The following is a 22,432-nucleotide window of genomic DNA, read 5'->3' on the forward strand; positions in this document are numbered from 1 at the left end:
CTTAGTCCATATCCCTCCATACCCATCCCATCCATGTATCTGCCTGAATGTTTCTTAAATGACAGAATTGTACTGTCTTCTACCACTACTGCTGGCAGCCTGTTCCAGAAGCTCACCATCCACCATGTGAAAAAAATGCTCCTCTGGACCCTTCTGTCTCTTTCCCCTTTCCCCTCTCACCTTAAACCTATGCCCTCTATTTTTAGACTCCCCTACCATGGAGAAAAGTTGTTGGGCTATATACCTCATCTATGCCTCTCATTTTATACACCTCTATCAGGTCATCTCTTAGTCTGCTACGCTCCAGGGGAGAAATGCCCCAGCCTGTCCAACCTCTCTCCGTAACTCAAACTTCCTGTACTGTTAGTGTCCCAGTAAATATGTTCTGCATTCTTTCTAGTTTAATAATATCCTTACAGTTGTAACAAGACAGCTAGAATCCTACATGCAATGCTGAGACCTATGAAAGCAAGCATGCCGAAAGTCATCTTCACCACCCTGTCTATTTATGGAGCTATGAACCTGTACTCCAAGACCTCCTTGTTCTATATCACTCCATTGGGCCCTGACATTGACCGTGTAAGTCCTGCCATAGTTTGACCCACCAAAATGCAACACCTTAAATTATCTAAGTCAAGCTCCATCTGCCATATGTCAGCCCACTGGCCCAGTTGATCATGATCTTGCAGCATTTCCAGATAACGGGGTTCTTCATCACCCATTATGCTTCCAATCTTGGTGTCATCTACAAACTTACTGACTGTTGTCCCTAAATTCTCATCCAGATCATTTATATAAATGACAAATAACAGTGGACCCATCACTGATCCCTGTGGCACACCACTGGTCATAGGCTTCTAGTCTGAAAAACAACCCTGTATCACCATCTTCTTTCTTCTACTGTCAAGCAAATTTTGTATCCTGTTGGCTAGCTCTCCCTGGATCCTATGACATTTAACCTAACTCAACAATCTACCATGCAGTACCTTGTCAAAGATCTTGCTAATGTCCATGTAGACAATATCTGCCCCACTGCCCTCATCCACGTTCTTGGTCACCCCTTCAAAAAACTCAGTCAAGTTTGTTAGACACTATTTCCTGCGCATAAAGCCATGCTGACTATCTTAATGAGTCTTTGCCTCTCCAAATGCCTGTAGATCCTGTCTCTCAGAATCCCCAACCTACCCGCCACAGATGTTAGGCTCACGTGCCTGTAGTTTCCAGGCATTTTCCTGCAGCCTGTTTTAAATAATGGCACAAAATTAGTCATCCTCCACCCTTCAAACACTTCAACTGTGGCTGTCAATACAAAATCTCCACTAGGGGCCCTGCAGTTTCCACCCTAGCCTCCCACAAAGTCCTGGGATACTCTTCGTCAGGTCCTGGGGATTTATGTACCTTAATGCTTTTTAAGACTTTCAGCACCTCCTCTACTGTAATGTCTGCCTTCAAGACATTTAAGACTTCAAGAACTAAAACCTTCTGTTGAGGTAACTTGTTCCTGAACTGCCCAGAGATACCTTCTATGAGAGCAATTAAACTTGCTCCTGAATTCAACTCTGTTTCCAAACAAAACTTGCTTAATCTTAGATTCTGCTGAAAGTTGAACCTTGAATGTTTGCCCTAACTATTGTAGAACCAACATTATAATCAAAATTCCATGACCACTTCAAGGATCTGTAGTCGCCTGGTTTCTGACAAATGCTGAGTTTAAATCATGATTCTAGATTGTCACTCTGACCTGTTTTGTTTAAAAGAAAACCTGTCACAGGGCACTTCTTGAGACCCATCTCTATTTTGAAATCTCAAGTTTTAAAAATGATAGTACTTTTGTGGAGTATATATCTTGCGTGATTCTGTGGCGAAGTGGTATTGTCACTGCCTCTGGGCCAGAAGACACAGGTTCAAGTCTCACTTGCTCCAGAGGCATGTCATAACATTTCTGGACAGGTTGATTAAAACTCTTTACAAATATCAAGCAAAGGCATGTTATAAGTGGGAGGTGATGTGGACCTGAATAATAACACCTTTAATAACATAAGTATATAGCATAATCAGAATTTCCAGAAGATTTCAGTATTTATAGACTGATTTTAGAACAGGTTTTCAAGTTAATTTGGATATTAAACATTATTTTATAGCTAACTTGCAAAATAATTGGTTAGTCAAAAAGGACAGCTTTTTTAATATAATAACTTAGTGATGTGAAACGTAAAACTTTACGCGAGTCTGACTTGCTCTGAGATTATTTCTTTGGCTCCTTATATGCTGCTTTCCATTTTTAAAAAAATGCCCTGAGATATTTGCTCACCCATGTTGATCATATCTGCTGTAAATATATCCTTGGCTTCATTGGTATAAATAACTCTTTCGACAGCCAGAGACTTTTCCCCAGGACAGGATTGACTGCCATGAGGGGTCATAGTTTTAAGGTGTTAGGAGGAAGGTATAGAGGAGACGTCAGAGGGAGGCTCTTCACCCAGAGAGTTGAGTGTGCTTGGAATAGTTTGCCAGTGGTAGTCGTGGAAGCAGAGTCATTAGTGACATTTAAGCGACTGCTGGACATGCACATGGACAGCAGTGAATTGAGGGGAATGTAGGTTAGGCTATTTTATTTTTGGATTAGGATTATTTCACGGCACAACATCGTGGGCCGAAGGGCCTGTACTGTGCTGTACTTTTCTATGTTCTATGCTCTATGTGTATTCAGCTTATATTTGTTATCAGCTTATATAGTGTTGTAACTGAGGGTGAATATCTCTATCTGTCTCTTCCCCCTCTCTCTGTCTGTGTCTCTGCCTCCTCTCCCAACACCCTCAAAAACTTGTAATCAGGTAGCACGTCATTAATCTCTTATGCTGTTCCATTTTGGTAGACTATCTGTATTGCCTATTCACGATAATCTTTCTGTTCAGATACTAGTTATTGAACTTGCATTTTGTCCCTGATCTGAAGTAGAGCTTCTTCAATCTGCTGCCTTGTTTATTTCGTAGCCACTGAAATCAAACTGACAATTTTCAGTTAAATTGATTTACCTTTCCCACACCGGTGACCTTTGTTGACATTTGCTGAATAGGATTGTCAGAACAGCATTAAACGAGAACATTCACTTGACTGTTTGTTTGTTTTTTTTAAAAAAAATCTTTGGCAGATAGACTTCAGTTTAGAAAACTCGTCTAAATCCTAACCAAAATTCTCAGCACAATTTCCAGCTAATTTTATCCCTGAGATCTATTTTTGACTCAATTATGTCATTTTTAACATTATACACCCAAGATTTCTCCATTTAGTCAGAACTTCCAGTCTTTATAGAGGGGTTATAAAACATGTTAAAACAAGTGAATTTGGATATTAAATGTTATTTTATAGTTCATCAACACAAACTAATTGGGTACTGATTTCACATAATTACTTTGTGCTGTGAAATGTGATGCTTTCTGTGAATCTGACTTACTAAGAGATTGTTTCTTGGCTTCCCTGTATGCTGCATTGCTGTTGAAATGTGCCCAGAGATCTATGCACACAATGACTACTTTGGTGTTGAGCTATCCTCACAAATTTGTATAATGAAACAGTTTTCTTTATCACTTAGTAATCTGTCACATGGAAGGGAGTGGAAAATGGCCTCGAAACAAAGATGCAATTCAACGTATCAAAGCAGCATTTCACATACGATTGGCTGACCTCCTGCACCAACAGCATCAACTTACTTCCCATCCTTCAGCCACACACGTTGATGTGTATAAGGTATGTCAGAATGTCGTTGCCAGACATACACCCGTATTGTTCTAGACACTAGTATTAATCTATTGTCAATTTCTTTTTATGTTGCAAGAACATTGCATATAGTTAGGAAACAAAATTATAGAAGCTAGTTTAAAAAATGAAGCTCTTCAAAATCAGAAAAACTGGGTTTGGCACAAAAAGAGAGGCTTTTTTTCAGTTAATTTGAGCTAAGAGTGGCGAGTTAGAAAAAGTGATACATTCTGGTATTTTATTTTAATGAACAATCTGAGCTAATGTTTTTGTGTCTTAGCCAATAAAGAGATACCTGTGATGGAGGTGGTGATGAGCCTTAAGACAAAGGAGCAAAAGTAGGTCATTCTGTCCATTGAACCTGCTGCAGCATTCAATGAGATCATGGCTGATCTGATCATCCTTCACTCCAGTTTCCTGCCTTTTCCTCCATAATCCTTGATTCCCTTAATGATTATGAGCCTGCCTATCTCAGCTTTGATTGTACTTAGAACACATACTTGACAATCTTGTGCTGTCAGTAACTCTGAGAGAAAACATCTTCCTCATCTCTGTCTTAGCTGGGTGACTTCTTACTGAGATTATGTCCTTTGATCCTAGACTCTTCCACAAGGTGGAAATAACTATCCACATCTATCCTGTATAGTCCACTCATAATCTTATATTTCAATAAAATCTCCTCTCTTTCTTCTTGAGAGAGTTTCTTCAGACAAGATTGTGAGACTAATAGTGTTTAGAAATCCTATATCCTCGACATCTTTGGCCAAAAATCATTCTGCAAGAGAGCTTTGGGTTTTTAATATGCAGGGCTTCAATAACAAGCATGTAAAGAGGAAAACCAAAATTATTCTGAGCATTAAGCTTGAATTAACTCCAGATTTGTAATACTTAATATTTATTTGCCTCTTTATATGCCTTATACTCTGAAATATACATTACAATAACTTGTAAAACCTCCATTAACAGTACCTTACAAAATACCTAGAAGGTCAAAGGCAGCAGATGTCAGTAAGTAAGTCCCTGTCTAAGCCATCCTGATTTGGAAATATGTGTGAGTGATAATGGGAACTGCAGATGCTGGAGAATCCAAGAATATAAAAATGTGAGGCTGGATGAACACAGCAGGCCCAGCAGCATCTCAGGAGCACAAAAGCTGATGTTTCGGGCCTCGACCCTTCTTTGGGGGTCTAGACCCGAAACGTCAGCTTTTGTGCCCCTGAGATGCTGCTGGGCCTGCTGTGTTCATCCAGCCTCACATTTTATTACCCTGATTTGGAAATATATTGCTTTTTTGTTGTTGCTGATTCAAAATTCTGGAAGATGCTTCCTAATAGCACAGTAGGTGCAGCACCTCAGATGAAATGCACGTGTTTAAGAAGGTAGCTCACTACCATCTTCTTGAAACCGATTAAATAAGCATAATAAGTGCTGGCTTTTCCAGTAGCTCCATATCCTGAGAGTGGGAGCAAACAAATCCTTTCAAAAATGTTCTGTGCTGTCCCAAGCAGACTGGGCATGCTGTATAGGTCTTAGCTTCCTCTCCTGTAGCCCTACAAGACATACTTTTATAACTGATCCGCTCAAAACTTTCTTCTCCATTTTCTTGAACCAGAACGATTACCTATCTATGGTCTATGCTCTGTAACTCCTTCTCGCTCATTAAACTTCTCTACCTAACTTGTTCCCTTCATGAATTTAAGTGTTATGGCCAAAGGTATAGTCGCATTATCTCCTATTTTTGCCAATTTTAGGCTGGACATCCATTTTTACTCCTTTGCTTGAAATGGATTTCTGTATAAAAATGTTTTATAAATGTAATGTTGTAGTTGCCTCTTGTAATCCTTTCGGTTGCATCAAAAGCCACATTTCTACTTCGGACATTTTCATGACTGAAGAGAGGCTATGCACGTTATATTTGTCCAACATCAGCAAGCTGTTTTTTGAGTTGAGAGATGACATAAAAACGGATTAAAATCACCATCACATTATTTAACATTGATCCTGTTTCTACATAGGATGGTTATGTTTTTCGAATTCAAGTGGGATATCATAGAGAACCTCTGATTCTGAAAGAAATCCAGACACCAGATGGCATGCTAAAGTATCGGGATACTGAAGAATCCCTACATCTGGAAATGGAAACCATTCATTTGCCTTACTTAACAAGCACGCTGCATGGGTAAGTGCATGTAAGAACTCTGCATATTCTATTTCTAAATGAATTGACAGTTTCACACAATTTTAGATTTTAGAGTAAACAAAAAACAAGCTGCTAGAAATTGTCAGCAGATCTGGCAAAATCTGTGGAGCAAGAAGCAAAGTTGATGTCTGAGCTGATTGTGACTCTTTTTCTGAACTGAAGGGATGTAGAATTGTGAGTTTTCTATCTTTCTGCTATTGAAAGGAGGCAGGGGAGGGAAAAGAGAAGGGTACGTCTGGGATATGGAGGGCAGCATAGATCAAATAATGAAGATAACATAGACCAAAAGGCAAATAGACTAGTAATGGTTCCAGTAATGAGAAAACAAAATTAGTCCAGAATGAGTGTTAGTGACAAAATAAAGAGCAACTCTGTCTGAATTAAGTGCAAGTATGAAATTCAGATACATCTGACTCTTGGCAAAAAAAAAACCTCTGGCCCGCCAGCAATTTTTGCCACTTTGTATATCTTTGTTTTTAATTGGATATTATCCTTGATTGCCTGTGTTAATCACAGGTGCTTCTCACTAAATCCTTCGTTTTGACTAGAATACATTTTTGCTGAGCATTCTGACATGTCTGCTTAAATGTCTGTGGGAAATCAAACCAGTATCCTCAATTTAATAAGGGCAATTAAAGATAGGCGGAAAAAAGCACTGCCCAAAATGGGCTGGGAAAGTAGACTACGGGACAGATCACTAGATGAATAGTGGCAGACCTGCTTAAATGTCTGCTTTCCCAGCCCATTTTAGGCAGTGCTTTTTTTCCCCTATCTCTGTAATTGCCCTTACTTACATTGAGGGTACTGGTTTGATAACCAAGTTGCTGTCCTTCATACTGAGCTTGAAATTTTATCATTTTGTGATTGCTACCCTCTTAACAATGAGAGCCTTTATTAATCCTACCTCATTACACATTACTAAATCTTAAGTTGCCCGTTTCTGTGTCATTTGTGCAACATACAGCTCTGAACAAAAATCCCTGATGAACTCTACAAAGTATACTATAATGTTACCTTTGACTAGTCAATATGCGTATTTGAATCACCTTCCTACATGTCAAGAGTCAATAAGAGTTATGAATGATGCTCAATATTATGTAACCCTAACCCTAACCCTAACCATGAGCAAATATCCTCATTTCTGACTTTTTATTGAAAGAAGGTTTATTAATAAAACAGTTGAAGATTGTTGGGGCTAGGGCACTCACCTGAAGACCACCTGCAGTGATGTCCTGGAGCTTAGATGACTGACCTCCAACAACTGTAACTATCTTTCCGAAGTGCCAGACATGACTCCAACCAGTAAAGAGGGTTTCCCCATTTCCCATTGACCCTACTTTTGCTAGGGCTTCTTAATAGCATGTCTGGTTAAATGCAGCTTGATGTCAAGGACTGTCATTCTCATCTCACCTCTGCTCCTTTGTCCAGTTTGAACCAAGGCTCTAATGAGGTCAAGAGCTGAATGTCCCTGACAGATCCCAAGTTGAGAATAGCAAACAAATTATTGCTGAGCAGGTGCAGCTGGATAGTATTTTCAACAATCTTTGCATAACTTTACAGATTATTGAGAATGGACATTTATTGGCTAGGTTGGAGGGATCCTGCTTTTTTTGTGTGCAGGACATACCTGGGCAATTTTCCACACATCAGGTAGATGCCAGTGTTGTAACAGTGTTTGAACAACTCTGGTAGTGATGTGGCAATTTCTTGTAAGACAGTCTTAAGTATTATTGTCTTTTGCAGTGTTCAGTGTCTTTGGTCATTTCTTGATATCGCATGGACTGAATCAAATTGTCTGAAACTGGCATCTGTAATGCTGGGGACCTCCAGAAGAGGCCACAGATAGATCACTGATTTGCTAGCTTATTGCAGATGTTTCAGCCTTATATTTTGCGCTGATGTGCTGGGCTCCCCCATCATTGATGGTGGAGATGTTTGTGGAGCCTCCTACTTAAATAAGTTATTTAATTGCCCACCACCATTCATGGCTGGATGCAGTAGGGCTGCACAGTTTAATTCTGATTCATTAGTTGCCTTACTGAGTTGCTGCAGTGCACCTTACAGATAGTACATACTGCTGCCAGTGTCATCAATAGTGGAGGAATAAATATCGAAGGTGGTGGATACTGTACCAATCAATGTGTGTGTGTGTGTGTGTCAGTTTTATCTGGTAGTATGTATTTAAACATCTTTTCTACTCGTTTTTTTGTATTCAGAACTAAATTTATTCCCTTCTAGACTTCAACAGCAGCATTCTGCCTATAGTGGAACATGTCGACTTGCTAAGCGCTGGATCTCTGCTCAATTACTTAGAAATGATATTAGCGAAGAGTGTATTGATTTACTGGCAGCTTACCTCTTCACTCAACCTGCACCACATTCACCTCCTGTGTAAGTATTGATTTATGTTTTATTTGAGAAGTTGGATGAGGGAATCTTGTGCTTTTACATTTTAAAACTTTGATGGAATCGCCTTTTACGGTTTAAGGACGCGAAGATTGGGGAAGCTGTGGATAGTGAAAAGGATTCCCAGAGGATACGGCAAGACATAGATAGGATGGAGTCTTAGGTAAAGAAATGGCAAGTTCAGACAAATGTTAGATGATGCATTTTGGAAAGTTTGATGCAAGAGAGAGGTATACAGTCAATGGCAGAATCCTTATAATATTTAATATAAACAGGGATTTAGTGTAGAGGTCAACAGTTACCTGAAAGAGGCAACGTAAGTGGATAAGGTGGTCAGAAAGTCGAATTACACGCTTGCTTTCATTGGTCAAAGCAAGAGAATAAAATTTGGCAAGTCATCTTGCAGCTGTACAGAACTTTAGTTAGGCCACATCTGAAATATTGAGTACAGTTCTGGTCACCACTCTACCAGAAGGATGTGGAGGCTTTGAAGAGGGTACAGAAAAAGCTTACCAGGATCTTGACTGGCTGGAAGGGTATTAGCTATGAGGAGACATTCGACAAACTTGGTATTTTTTCCCACCTGAATGTCAGAGACTGAGGGGCAACCTGATAGAAGTTTACAAAATTATGAGATGCATGGATCGAATGGTTAGTTGGAGTCTTTTTTTCCCAGGGTGGAAATGTCAGTTACTAGGGGACATAGGTTTAAGGTGAAAAGTTGAAAGTTTAACCGAGATAACGAAGTGTGGAGCTGGACCAACACAGCAGGTCAGGCAGCATCAGAGGAGCAGGAAAGCTGACATTTTGGGCCTGGGTCCTTCTTCAGAAGAAGGGTTCCTGCTGCTCTGATGCTGCCTGACCTGTTGTGTTCCTCCAGCTCCACACATCGTTATCTCAGACTCCAGCATCAGTTCCTACTGTTTCTGAGAAATTTTTTAAAAGAGATGTGAGAATCAAGTTAATAAAATGTGAGGCTGGATGAACACAGCAGGCCCAGCAGCATCTCAGGAGCATAAAAGCTGACGTTTCGAGCCTAGACCCTTCTACATGGAGGGTGGTAAATGCCTGGAATGCAAAGCCAGAGGAGGTGACAGAGTGGATGCTAAGGCTGTTTTCCTAGTTGGAGATTTCAGAACTAGAGGTTATGGTTTCAGGAATAAGTGGGTGACAATTTCAGACTGTAATTCTTCATTTAGAGATATATTTTTGAAAAATTGCGTTCACCAAGAGATATTGGATTAAGGCAGGAATGTGAAATTGATGTGGGGGATCATTTGTGCATTGTAGGACAAGCAGAGCCCATGATGTAATTGTACTCCTATTTCTTATGGCTTTAATAACTGGACAATAATAATGTGGCTGATCTCTGTACATTTTAGTAATTTTTGTTACCCTTCTGCATCTTTTGTTGGCTCACAGATCTCCACAAACAGGCTTCCTTCGCTTTCTGAACCTGTTATCCACATTTGATTGGAAGAATAACCCACTAATTGTGAATCTCAATGGTGATATCAAAGGTGAGAACACATGAATTGCTATTTTTAATTATTGACCATCTGAAGGTGAATCACAAAAGATTGCATAAAGCATAAACTAGAATTGAACAGGCTAGATTTAAATATGCAGCAAAAGCCTAAAATAATCTCAGTTACAATTTCAAAGAATTGTGATCTGACTCAGGTAAAGCAAACCTCAATGAGAATTTTATTGTTATACCACTCAATTGGTTGAAGGCAGTCTACTGTCATATTGAAATTTATGACCATTTTCCCTACTTCCAATCCATTTATTTTGAGTGACATGCTCCCTTCATGTTATAAAGATGGTGTATTTTAGGACTACAAGTGGGAGAACCAGCATTAGTGCAGGCATTATTTATCAAAATTTATCAAACTAAAGTAGATTTTCCAGGTCATCTTATTTAATTGTTGTACAGTATAATGCAGTGATAAAATATAGTTGGGTTGGGTTATGACCCTGTGTAATAGTTGCATTTTCTTTATCACTGTCAAATTTTTGTTTGATGTTCCCTGACTATCTACAGATTTTGTTGGTATGTTCTGTAATTCTTCGTGAATCCGGAAGGCATTATTTAACTCAACAAAAATTTTGATAAGTTATACTATTCTGTTCTTCGAGCAGTAACTATTCTGTAAAGATTGGGATGCTTTTAGCTATGTAACATTTATGATTATGATTTCTCCACTTAATGCATTTTGAAGTTTCTCAACTTTTAACAATTCCACGTCCAAGTTTTTCTGAGAGATAATTCCTTTCTTATTGTGTCATGAGTGAGTGTTTCTCAAGCAATGGCAGTGCAATGCCTGCTGTTTCTGAAAGTGCATGCACAGCTTATTCCTAATGTAACTAAGTGACGTAAGTTTGCTGCGATCAAAGCCGGTGTCAGCTACTTCTTACAGCTTTCCACTTGCATCTCCAGCAAGGTGCGCAAAATAATAGAGATAATAGGAACTGCAGATGCTGGAGAATCCAAGATAATCCAAGGTGCGCAAAATAATAGGCTTCTTTTGTCTCCACAAACCTGAGATCATTTCAGCTGCTTCCTTCATATCCATAGCCAGCTCAAATCCTGAACTTTGCATTTTTCCAGCATTCATTTCTGATTATTTTGCATTTTCTCTAAGTGAGCCACATTGACAAGATATCCTTACCCTTTCTTGTTTCAGTGCCCTTTATCATCTGACCACCCAGCTTCCCTTTCTAACCCGAAGGCTAGCTCATTAATCATGATTTACATGATTCTGTTCTTGTCACAAATAGCATCTTATGTGTTTAACTGGGACACTATTCTCTTGTATCCTTCTCCAACTGCCAGAAACCTTTGACATTGTTGACCACATCATCCCTTTTTAATTCATTTCTTCTACTCAAGGGTATTCCCCTCCCTGGTTCCATTCTCATTTATCCAGGCATAGCTATGGGATCTCTTGGAATGCTTTCCTTTCACACCTGTACTTTCAACTTTGATGCTCCCGTAGGATCTATCCTTGGCTCTCCCATCTACCAGTTTCCCATTTTTGTATTGTGTACAAATTTGAACACAGCTCAGTTTATCCCTGTCTGACTTGTACATCAATACACAGTGAACTACCTTGGAATAGTACAACTGTCTGTGGTCAACTGTTCTAAAATGTTGCACTGCGTTAACTATAGTAAATAAGGGGTTACAGGAAGTAAATTATCAGTTCTGTCAACATCAAGCATCTCGTCAGGCTGTGATCGGAATCTTGCAGAGCGTAAAGCAGTAAGTATTTAGGGTCACAGATGAAGGCAGTTGAGATTAATCAGGTCAACTTTACTGAGCACCATTCTGAAACCCAACCATTACACTGAAAAAAAATCCTTGGTCACAATTCCTACTCTATTCTGTTTCCTTGTAGTGTTTTTGAATGCATCAAATTTAGTCTGTAGATGCTTCCTACTTCTATGCAATACATATATATGTTTCTTTGAGAGGAAAGCAGCAGATCATATTGTATTTGAGAGTGTTGCTTAATTGGATTTGAAAATAAATGGCACAGAGCATGATCCAGCAATTGTCATTAATTCTTTTCTTGATGATTTGCAAATTGGAATGCTTTCTATAGGAGGTTCTGTCCACGGTATATTAAGTAGTACGATACCAGACCCGAAATGCTTTTCGTTTCTATGTATTTATAGAAAGTGAATTTGCTGAGATCAAGAATGACTTTGTTGCCACAAGGACCCAGCATCCAGTTATGTTTATTGCTACACCCAATGACAGAAAGACTTCAATATGGACAAAAGGAAGGCCGTCAGCTCCGGTGAGCATGGTTATTGTTTTGTTTTCTTTTGAAAGGTTTCATAATATGTGCAGCTGTAACCATGCAGTTATTTCAAAAGCTATATTTATTTACACACAGTTTTAGGATGTGGAATAATAACTTAGGGATGCATTTAACATGTCCAGTAGTTGAAGACATGCGTCTGATAGACAAAAGCAATCAGTTGACAATTCAATATTACTGCTTTAGTCCAATTGTTGCTGTTGCAGTGAAAAGAAATTAAGAAGAGGCACTTTCTTTGATGTTGAATGAGAGATAGATCACTTAAAACCTAATGGAAAACATAAGTTCAGAAAACAAAATTATTGGAAAAGTAGGAAAGGAAAGGGGAAAAAAACACCATGTAGAGCATTTGGTCAAACAAAATATCCAGAACTCTGAGGAATATATTAAAAATTGATATTATAGCCTAGTGGTTACATCATTACCACGCCTGTTTAAGAATTTCAATTTGGTCTAAAAGAACTTTGAATTGAAAAGATGGTAACCAGTAAATGTGACTATAAAGCTCTTGGAATGTTGTAAAATTCTTGTTGGCTCACTATTGTAAGGGAGGAAGCTCTTGTTTGTGCTAATCTGGTCTTACCTGTATGTGAAACCACTATTGCACCATCATTTCCCAACTGCTTTCCCAAACAGTTTGGCAACCACTCCGTTGTAACAAACAGCTACAACCAAGAAAATGAGGAATGGTCAATAAATGTCAGCTTTTCCAAATATATCCACCCTTGAAGAATAAATGAATAAAAGTATTTAAATTGTGCATTTAGGGTAGGAAATACTTGTGGCGGAGTGCTGCCTGTATCAATTTGATCATTCACTCAAAATGACGAGATGACTATTGCATTGTCACATACTACATTTTGTAGCCTTGCTTAAAATGTGGCTCAGATTGATATACAAAGGTTGATTAGGCCCCTTTTGTTTAAAAATATCAAACACGATTTTGTTAAGTCTAATTTTGTTCCGTATAAAAAACAAGAAGTAGAAGCAGCGGTAGGCCATTCAACCCTCAAACCTGATCATTAGCTTCATGGCTGATCTGATTGAGGCCTCAATTCCATTTTCATTGATCTTTCATGTAGATCTAACTCAGTCTTCAATATATATATGATCCAGCTCCCACTGCTCTCCGGGGTCATCTTTAGATTAATGACTTTCTGAGGAAGAAACTCTTCTTCATCTCATGTCATACAGCAATCCCTTATCCCAAGAACCAATCTAGTATGTCTTCTCTGAACTACCACAGGCGCAGGTATCATATTCCTCCATAAGCAAGGAGACCACATATCCTAGTACATATGAAGAAACGCCAAGGCATTATTCAAACCTTGCACCTCCACAGTCTTTTTGGAATGAAATAAGTAAAATGGTTGATCATGTTTCAGATTCTTCAGCGATTGGCAGAACTTGCAAGTGCATCATTGCACACATTAGAAAGACAACTGATGGATCCATTGGATAGCCATGATTTCAAGGTAATGTTTAGACGATGTAAGCAGTAATTTTACATGCATTAATTTGACAATATTGATAAATGGATGTCTTGAATTGCAAAGCATTATTATTTCAGAATCTGCCGTCATGAATCTTTTGCTTTTGTTTATGGATTTTGCTTTATTGTTTGTGTGAATGATGCAATAAAATGAGGAAAGGCTGAGAGTGCTGTAAAATATGGGGATAAAAAAATCAGAAAATTCTGCTCATAAATAGCAGAATGAGTGAGTATCTGATAGAGATGGATGTGCTAAATGTTTTAGCATATCATCAATACTGAAATTATTGATTTTGATTTTACAATTTTGTTCCTCTTGCTTTTAGCTTTCATGTTGTCACTGATAACGAATGGTCTTTTAGGAACATAGACCCTGAAAGTAATAGGATTTTAATAGCTGCTTTCAGTGTTGTAAAAGTACTGCGTAAAGTGCATTAGTAGCTGGGAGTTCTCCAGTTTTTTGATTTTGAAGATATTAAAGTGAGATATGCTTAAAAAGTAAGCCTTTTATCCATTATGTCATAGAACATAGAACATAGAACAGTACAGCACAGAACAGGCCCTTCAGCCCACAATGTTGTGCCGACCATTGATCCTCATGGATGCACCCTCAAATTTCTGTGACCATATGCATGTCCAGCAGTCTCTTAAATGACCCCAATGACCTTGCTTCCACAACTGCTGCTGGCAACGCATTCCATGCTCTCACAACTCTCTGCGTAAAGAACCTGCCTCTGACATCCCCTCTATACTTTCCACCAACCAGCTTAAAACTATGACCCCTCGTGCTAGCCATTTCTGCCCTGGGAAATAGTCTCTGGCTATCGACTCTATCTATGCCTCTCATTATCTTGTATACCTCAATTAGGTCCCCTCTCCTCCTCCTTTTCTCCAGTGAAAAGAGACCGAGCTCAGTCAACCTCTCTTCATAAGATAAGCCCTCCAGTCCAGGCAGCATCCTGGTAAACCTCCTCTGAACCCTCTCCAAAGCATCCACATCTTTCCTATAATAGGGCGCCCAGAACTGGACGCAGTATTCCAAGTGCGGTCTAACCAAAGTTTTATAGAGCTGCAACAAGATCTCACGACTCTTAAACTCAATCCCCCTGTTAATGAAAGCCAAAACACCATATGCTTTCTTAACAACCCTGTCCACTTGGGTGGCCATTTTAAGGGATCTATGTATCTGCACACCAAGATCCCTCTGTTCCTCCACGCTGCCAAGAATCCTATCCTTAATCCTGTACTCAGTTTTCAAATTCGACCTTCCAAAATGCATCACCTCGCATTTATCCAGGTTGAACTCCATCTGCCACCTCTCAGCCCATCTCTGCATCCTGTCAATGTCCCGCTGCAGCCTACAACAGCCCTCTACACTGTCAACGACACCTCCGACCTTTGTGTCGTCTGTCATGTAGATGTAACATACTGCAAAGGCATAAAGCTTAACAGTCAGAGAATTTTATGCTTTCAGTTTTTTCCTTCAGCCCCATTTTTGCTGGGTTTCATTTTGTCTGGTTTGCAATGGAGACAGGTGCCAACAACGAGGATTCAATTCCCACACTGCCGAGGTCATGCCTTCTCAGGAGCTGTTGATTCTCAGGTTCAGCTCATCACCAATCGTGTCTCTATCTGAGAGTGTAGCCCTATGGTGACTCTACCAATCCTGAGGTTTTGATCACTAGTTCAAGATTTTTCAACCAACAGGAACATCCTTGCATCTCATATTTCTCAAGAATTTTATTTGCTTCAATGGGATGACCTTTTGTTCTTAACTTTTGGGAGGATTTCTCACAATCCAGGAATTAGTCTAGTGAAGTTTTGTTTCAATCCCTCTAAGGCAAGTGCAATATCTGCTTCCTTCAATAAGGAGATGGTGATTGTTCACACCAATCTATGTGCATTTTCATTAAGGTCCTTTAAAGCAATGCTGCCACCAAGGCTGGAGGACTTCTATTATTCCACAAGTCACAACATAAAATAAAAATACTTTTTCCAGTCATTTTAAAACAGTAAGATTTGTTCATCAAGTACTATTACATTTTCAATGGAGATGCAACAATTGATTAACATACATAGTATTATAGAAGCATAATACTTAGCTTCTAAGTATCCAAATCGCATGTGTACGCGCACACTAACACATGATTAATCACGCTTTGACACATTCTCTTTGGGGGAGTGGAAGACATTTCTCTGCAGATATTAGATTTCTGAAAAAAATGGCCAATACGTTATTCTTGAAAATAAAAGGATTGAGTGTAGAATGCCTTGAGATCTGTTGCCTTGAATTTCTAGCTGTTGTGGTCAAATCCCTCATTGAGCACAGTAGATCTATAGTCAGATCTTTATTGATTGGCATGGGCTAGTGTTTTTTTGTTTTATTACCGTAATGCACAGCTTGGTTCAGTTTTGACATCTTCTTGCACTAAAGCTGTTTGTTTTTATAACAAACTTTTTTGAAAACTAAACAAACAAGCTAAGATGTTGACAAATGGCTTAGTTGGTTGTAATTGTCAATGGGACTTGCCTGTTGCCCACTCTATGGTAATCTACTCACCCGACATACCTTCGTAGGGAGTTTGTTAGCTTAATGGCTGGATACTGGTTTGCAATACAGAGTGGTAGCAACACCATGGGCTTAATTCCTGCACTGGCTGAGAGTACTGTGAAGCGCTGTTCTTCTCAGCCTCTCCTCTCACCTGAGGTCTGGTGACCCTTGGGTTAAACAATCACTAGTTATCTCTCTCTCATAAAAGAGGAGCCCAATGGTCTAGTTGGACTATGGCAACTTTACCTGTTTACCATACTTTCATAGTTGCCTTCTGTGTAGATTTAGGACCCTGGTTTCAGATTGGAAAATTGTACTTTCCATCTCAATGAGGAATTTTATCATATTATTGTTAACACTTCCCAAAGAACCCCACACATCAAAATTATTAACTAATCCCTTCTGATTGCACAATATTAAATCAAGGATTCCCTAGCTGGTGGTTCAACATACTGTCTGAAAAAAACCTTTTTGTGCACACTTCCAAGAATTCATCTGCCTTAGTATTATAGCTAGTGTGGTTTACACACGCCTATATAAAGTCACTCATGATCCTTGTTAGACGTTTTTTTCTAATTCCTTGTTTAATGCAGTTCGTTACTTTACTGTAGACAACTCCTACTAATGTTTTCTAAACTTTTTGTTTCTTAGCTCCAGGCACACTAACTCTGCATGTAGATTTTTTTGAGGAAATATCCCTCCTCAATATTACATCAATTTTGTTCTGATAGTGCACTATCTAACCAATGCCACTCAGCATCATTTTACCTGCCCTTCCTAAATATTGCATACTGTTGGATATTCAAGGGTCCGTCTCAGGATACAGAGTAGGCTATTTAAAACTGTGATGAAGAAACATTTTTTCACTCAGTGGTGTTCATATTGAATGGTGGAGCAGGCTGAATGGTCGACTCCTCCTAGTTTCTGTGTGCCCACCCATGGTCACTGTCCAGCCATATCTCTGTAACTTCAATCATATCATAACTACAACTATTTGAATTGTTATTTCATCTGCCTTATTGCAAGCACTCTGTGCGTTCAGATACAGTACTTTTAGATTTATCTTTTCAATATATTTGCACAATTCTTTTTACTCTGGCTCTCTATACAGCTAGCCCTGGTTTCCTCTGCCTTCCACTTTTGTACTTCTCATTTTTATCATGTTCCCTTAATTCTTGTCTCAAGTTCCCATCCCTCACCAATCTACTGTGGACACTTTCTTGCTGTATCAGCAAAGATATTGGTCCCGGGGGAGTAACAAGGTGAAGAGCTGGATGGACACAGCAGGCCAAGCAGCATCTTAGAAATCTGATGAAGGTTCTAGGCCCTTTCAGCTTTCCTGCTCCAAAGAAGCTGTTTGGCCTGCTGTGTTCATTCAGCTCTACACCTTGTTATCTTGGATCATCCAGCATTTGCAGTTCCTATTATCTAAGATATTGGTCCCACACTTGTTGGGGTGCAATCTGTCCAGCTTGTAGAAAGATCCTTTCTTTCACAAAGTCAGTTCCTATGCCTCAGGAATCTGAACTTTTCCTTGACTCATCATCTCTCCAGGTGGTTATTCATCTGGTCTAGTCTCTTGTTCTTGCTCCCAGTAACATGTGGCATTTGAGTAATCTTCCAGTTATTACTTTTGGGGACCTGCTTTTCAATTTATTTCCTAGCACCCTGTATTCTGCTTGTAGTTCTCTGTTTACCAATGTCATTGGTGCAGACATGGAGCATTATCTATGGCTGTTTCCTGTCCCGCCTTCAGCTGCTCAGTGACATCCTTGAGCTTGGAAGGTAACATAGCAAAAAAAGCCAAAAAGAACTCCATATGTTAGAAAGCAGAAATGAAAACCGAAAGCACTGGAAAAATTCAGTTCTGGCAGCATCTGTGGACAGAAAATAGTTAACGTTTCAGGTCCAGTGACTCTTCTTCAGAATAGGCAAGATACCATCTTGGTCACATGTTTGCAACTGTAGAAATTTCAGTCTGTTCTCCTTACGATGGAATCCGCCATCATTATACCTCTGCTCCCAACACCACACAGTTCAGCCAATCATGATGTCACATTCCCGGCTGCTGCTGCATTCCCATAAGCAACGACCTCCACCACTCTTCAAAATGCAGAATTTCGGAGAGAGGGAGATGGACGTAGGGCACTTGCTGTCTCCTGCTTTTACTCTGTCTGGTGCTCGCTAGTTCTTACTCTTTGCCTGCCGTGCAGCCTTAATGTATGTGCTACGTGTGAACATTTCAGCCTTGCAGATTCTCCATAACTCCAACTGTTCCTTCAGATCTGAAATTCAGATTTCAAGTAGCTGGAGACCATTTCTGCACATATGGGCACCCTGCTTTGGACCCCTGGTTACCATATTATCAAAATGATATACAGGCACTGGAGAGAGCACAGAGAGGTTTAACAGGGAGGATTCCAGAAATGTGTGGGTACACATATCAAAGAACAAAGAAAATTACAGCACAGGAACAGGCCCTTCGGCCCTCCAAGCCTGCACCGACCCAGATCCTCTGTCTAAATCTGTTGCCTATTTTCCAAGGATCTGTATCCGTCTGCTCCCTGCCCATTCATGAATCTGTCTAGATACATCTTAAATGACGCTGTCGTGCCTGCATCTACTACTCTGCTGGCAACGCGTTCCAGGCACCCACTACACACACTGCATAAAGAACTTTCCATGCATATCTCCCTTAAACTTCTCCCCTCTCACCTTAAAATCATGACCCCTAGTAATTGAGTCCCCGATTCTGGGAAAAAGCTTCTTGCTATCCACCCTGTCAATACCTCTCATGATTTTGTAGTCCTCAATCAGGTCCCCCCGAACCTCCGTCTTTCTAATGTAAATAATCCTAATTTACTCAAACTCTCTACATAGCTAGCGCGCTCCATACCAGGCATCATCCTGGTGAACCTCCTCTGCACCTTCCCCAAAGCATCCACATCCTTTTGGTCATGTGGCGACCAGAACTGTACACAGCATTCCAAATGTAGTCGAACCAAAGTCCTATACAACTGTAACATGGCCTGCCAACTCTTGTACTCAATACCCCGTCCGATGAAGGAAAGCATGCCGTATGCTGCCTTGACCACTCTATCTACCTGTGCTGCCACCCTCGGGGTACAATGGACCTGAACACCCAGATCTCTCTGTGCATCAGTTTTCCCCAGTGCTTTTTCAATTACCGTATAGTTCACTCTTGAATTGGATCTTCCAAAATGCATCACCTCGCATTTGCCTGGATTGAACTCCATCTGCCATTTCTCCGCCCAACTCTCCAGTCTATCTATATTCTGCTGCATTCTCCGACAGTCCCCTTCACTATCTGCTACTCCACCAATCTTAGTGTCATCTGCAAACTTGCTAATCTGACCATATATACCTTCCTCCAGATCATTTATGTATATCACGAAAACATTGCCAGGCTCGGTCACAATTCTCCTGATAAAGTGAAGGTTGTGGTGACCTTACAGTATGAAATATTTTTATAGAGAGGATGCAGAGGAACCATATCTTCTAGACGAGACAGTCATCAAATAATCCAGTAAGGAATTCAGGTGAAATACCTTTATCTCATAAAGTGGTGCCAAATAAACTTTGTGACCACTGGATGTGGTTAAATCGAACAGTACAGATGTAATAGGGAAAGCTAGAGATATATTTGAGTGAGAAAAGAATGATGGTAGACTTATGATGAAAGATGGGGTGGAAGAGTCGTATGGAGCATTAACATTGGAATCACAAGGCAGAACCATATGTCCTGTTTTGTACCATATAATTCTATAAGAGATCTCATTTCCTGTGATGAGATCATTCCCTATCATTGTTTCTTTCAAACCATACCTTTGTTGTTAGCAACCTTTGCATGTTGCTTTTATGATGCACATATCCAGCCTTTACTGTGCTAGCCAGATGAAAAGTGTTTTAAATGCATATGTTTCAATTTTATGGTTTAATATCAGTAGTTTAGGCTATTTTTAGTTGTGTCTGTCGTTGTAATATCATCACTTTGGACATGAAGTTCATCTCTCTCTGGGGTTATCAGCATCATGTGAAAAATGAGGCTTTTCAAAAATTTGATTTAAGCCAGTCCTATGTTATTGTTTTATCTTTGTTTTTACATTAATTTAACTTCTAACATACTGAGATTCCTACAAATTAGAAGCCTTGTTTTCCCCTTGCTTCTGTGACAAGGTTCCAATTTATTCCATTATTTAATTTACTAATATTGCAAATCAACTTATATAATAACACATTCTGTGCTTGGTTTCTTCCAGGCTTGGTTTCAAAGTTAGGCTCTTGTATAAATGCAAGATAAAGAATGTTTTATTCCTCTGCAATCTACATTACATCATTGATCTCTGTTCAACAAAAGTCATGTGATTATGATACATTCTGGTTCAAATAGTGTGCATCATTCTTGCACATCCACTACCTATTGTGGTTGCCTATTGTGCTCAATACAAACTAAAGCTTCCAACAACTGAATATTAAGAGTCCAAAGCTACAATCTGTGCAGTTTTAAAAAGGGATGATACAACTTGATTGTCGTGAGAACATAATGGATCTCTTAAGTTCAAGTGCCTTTAATAGAATATGGGGCTTAACCCAAAATTAGTGGAACATTTTGGAAGGACTCAATATAGCTGTCTTGCAAAGTGTAATTTATTCCATGTTTACACAGCTAAATTTGACAGTGCCGTAAGACATCATATGGATGGGTTCAATCTATAATGTGACTTGCATCTAATGCTATCAAGTTCAGACATGTCGCTTATAGCGTCTACTCCTCTGCCAGTTTCTGTCAATTTGTTTCATTGATGTGTACTCAGTGTCAAAATTTTAACAGGTTTAGTTAATTTAGCCTCTTAATTCTGCTCCACTGTTCAGTGAGATCATGGTTAATTTGCAGTTTACATACTCTTCAATATACTAATAAATTCATCTGGCAATCTCAGATTTAATTGAGTTAGCATCAGTTGCCATTTATGCTACAGTTCCAACCTTCTGCTCTTTCCTCACTCAAATTACTCTTCTTGATCTAAATTGTAGGGAATACAGCCCTAGTTTGTGTAAGCACTCCTTGTAATTTAATCTTTGGAGTTGGGTGTCCGTTTTGCAAATGTGCACTGAATTCCCTCCAAGGCCAGTATGTTTTCCCTAAATATCATTGAATGGTAGAGCAGACTGGATTAGCCAAATGGTTTACTTCTGTTTCTGCATCTTATAGTCTATTGGAATATGTCATTTGGATCCTCTATTCTACAGTAGGGATTGTTTTCCTGAAGTACTGTGTGAACTAAGAACTTTACTCAGAAGCTTAGGGTCCAGTATGGCTTTATGCATTGATCGTCTGAGGTTTCTATATTTGGAAAGTCCCCAGATGCAACCCAGAGCTTGCTACGAGAGTTGAGGAGAAGGGAACGAAAAGGAAGGCCAATAATAAGGTGCAAGGCTAGATAGAATAAACGATAAAGGGATGATGATGTGCAAGGCAAGCAGGGATTTTTATCTTCCTTTCCACACTCTGTTAGTGTTTGTGGGTACCATGCGGCTATTCTTTATGTGGACATTGTTAAGTTGTTATTTGGCTTATTTCCGAAAGTACTAGTCAAACTTTCAGCAAGGTAACGGTCAGCAGTCAGAGATCTAGATAAGTTTGCTGAATTGAATGCTTTACTTCTATTGTGCCCCAGAATTTAAATCGGCTGACAATGCAAAAAAAAGCTTTTACAGATGTTTATCGATTGAATAATTATTTGTAAAATTGTAACAGTTTGATTTGAAGTATATTCTCACAGGTTTTCTGAAGTTTTTGTGTGGAGACCTCGTATATATCTGAAATAAAATCTCAGTAAAAACTAATTGATCAGTCAGTTTTTGTTTCTTTCTCATTTAGACGGTATTCCGACCACCTTTAGATATTTATGATGTATTCATTCACTTGAACCCTAAGTACGTTCCAAGACATCTTGAAGCAATTGACAGGCCGAAAGTTACGTATAGCAGAGGAACAATAAAGAACAATGCCAAAGGCAGCTTTTTTAAAATGCCGGTGGTAGACTATGACCCTGTACAGTGTTACCTTCGTGAGCTGAGGGTGAGTATTTTGTGTTAATTGTGCAACATCTAGTCAATATCCTGTGTGATATAATGCAGAGGCTGTTACTCTTCTGTTTGCTCAGAAATTT

The 22,432-nt window shown here is 39.4% G+C and overlaps 1 protein-coding gene across 1 annotated transcript in view; it reads left to right on the forward strand.

The window, feature by feature from the left end:
* nol6 (nucleolar protein 6 (RNA-associated)) overlaps positions 1-22,432 on the forward strand; it is a 140,918-nt gene that overhangs the window by 104,810 nt on the left and 13,676 nt on the right. Inside the window, exons 18-24 of the mRNA XM_048538913.1 lie at positions 3,593-3,747; positions 5,772-5,935; positions 8,195-8,347; positions 9,785-9,882; positions 12,047-12,171; positions 13,581-13,670; positions 22,141-22,341. Coding sequence (XP_048394870.1) covers positions 3,593-3,747; positions 5,772-5,935; positions 8,195-8,347; positions 9,785-9,882; positions 12,047-12,171; positions 13,581-13,670; positions 22,141-22,341 — 986 coding nt within the window. The remainder of the gene's footprint in view (positions 1-3,592; positions 3,748-5,771; positions 5,936-8,194; positions 8,348-9,784; positions 9,883-12,046; positions 12,172-13,580; positions 13,671-22,140; positions 22,342-22,432) is intronic.

Source organism: Stegostoma tigrinum, chromosome 1, assembly GCF_030684315.1.
Source record: "Stegostoma tigrinum isolate sSteTig4 chromosome 1, sSteTig4.hap1, whole genome shotgun sequence".
Taxonomy (NCBI): domain Eukaryota; kingdom Metazoa; phylum Chordata; class Chondrichthyes; order Orectolobiformes; family Stegostomatidae; genus Stegostoma; species Stegostoma tigrinum.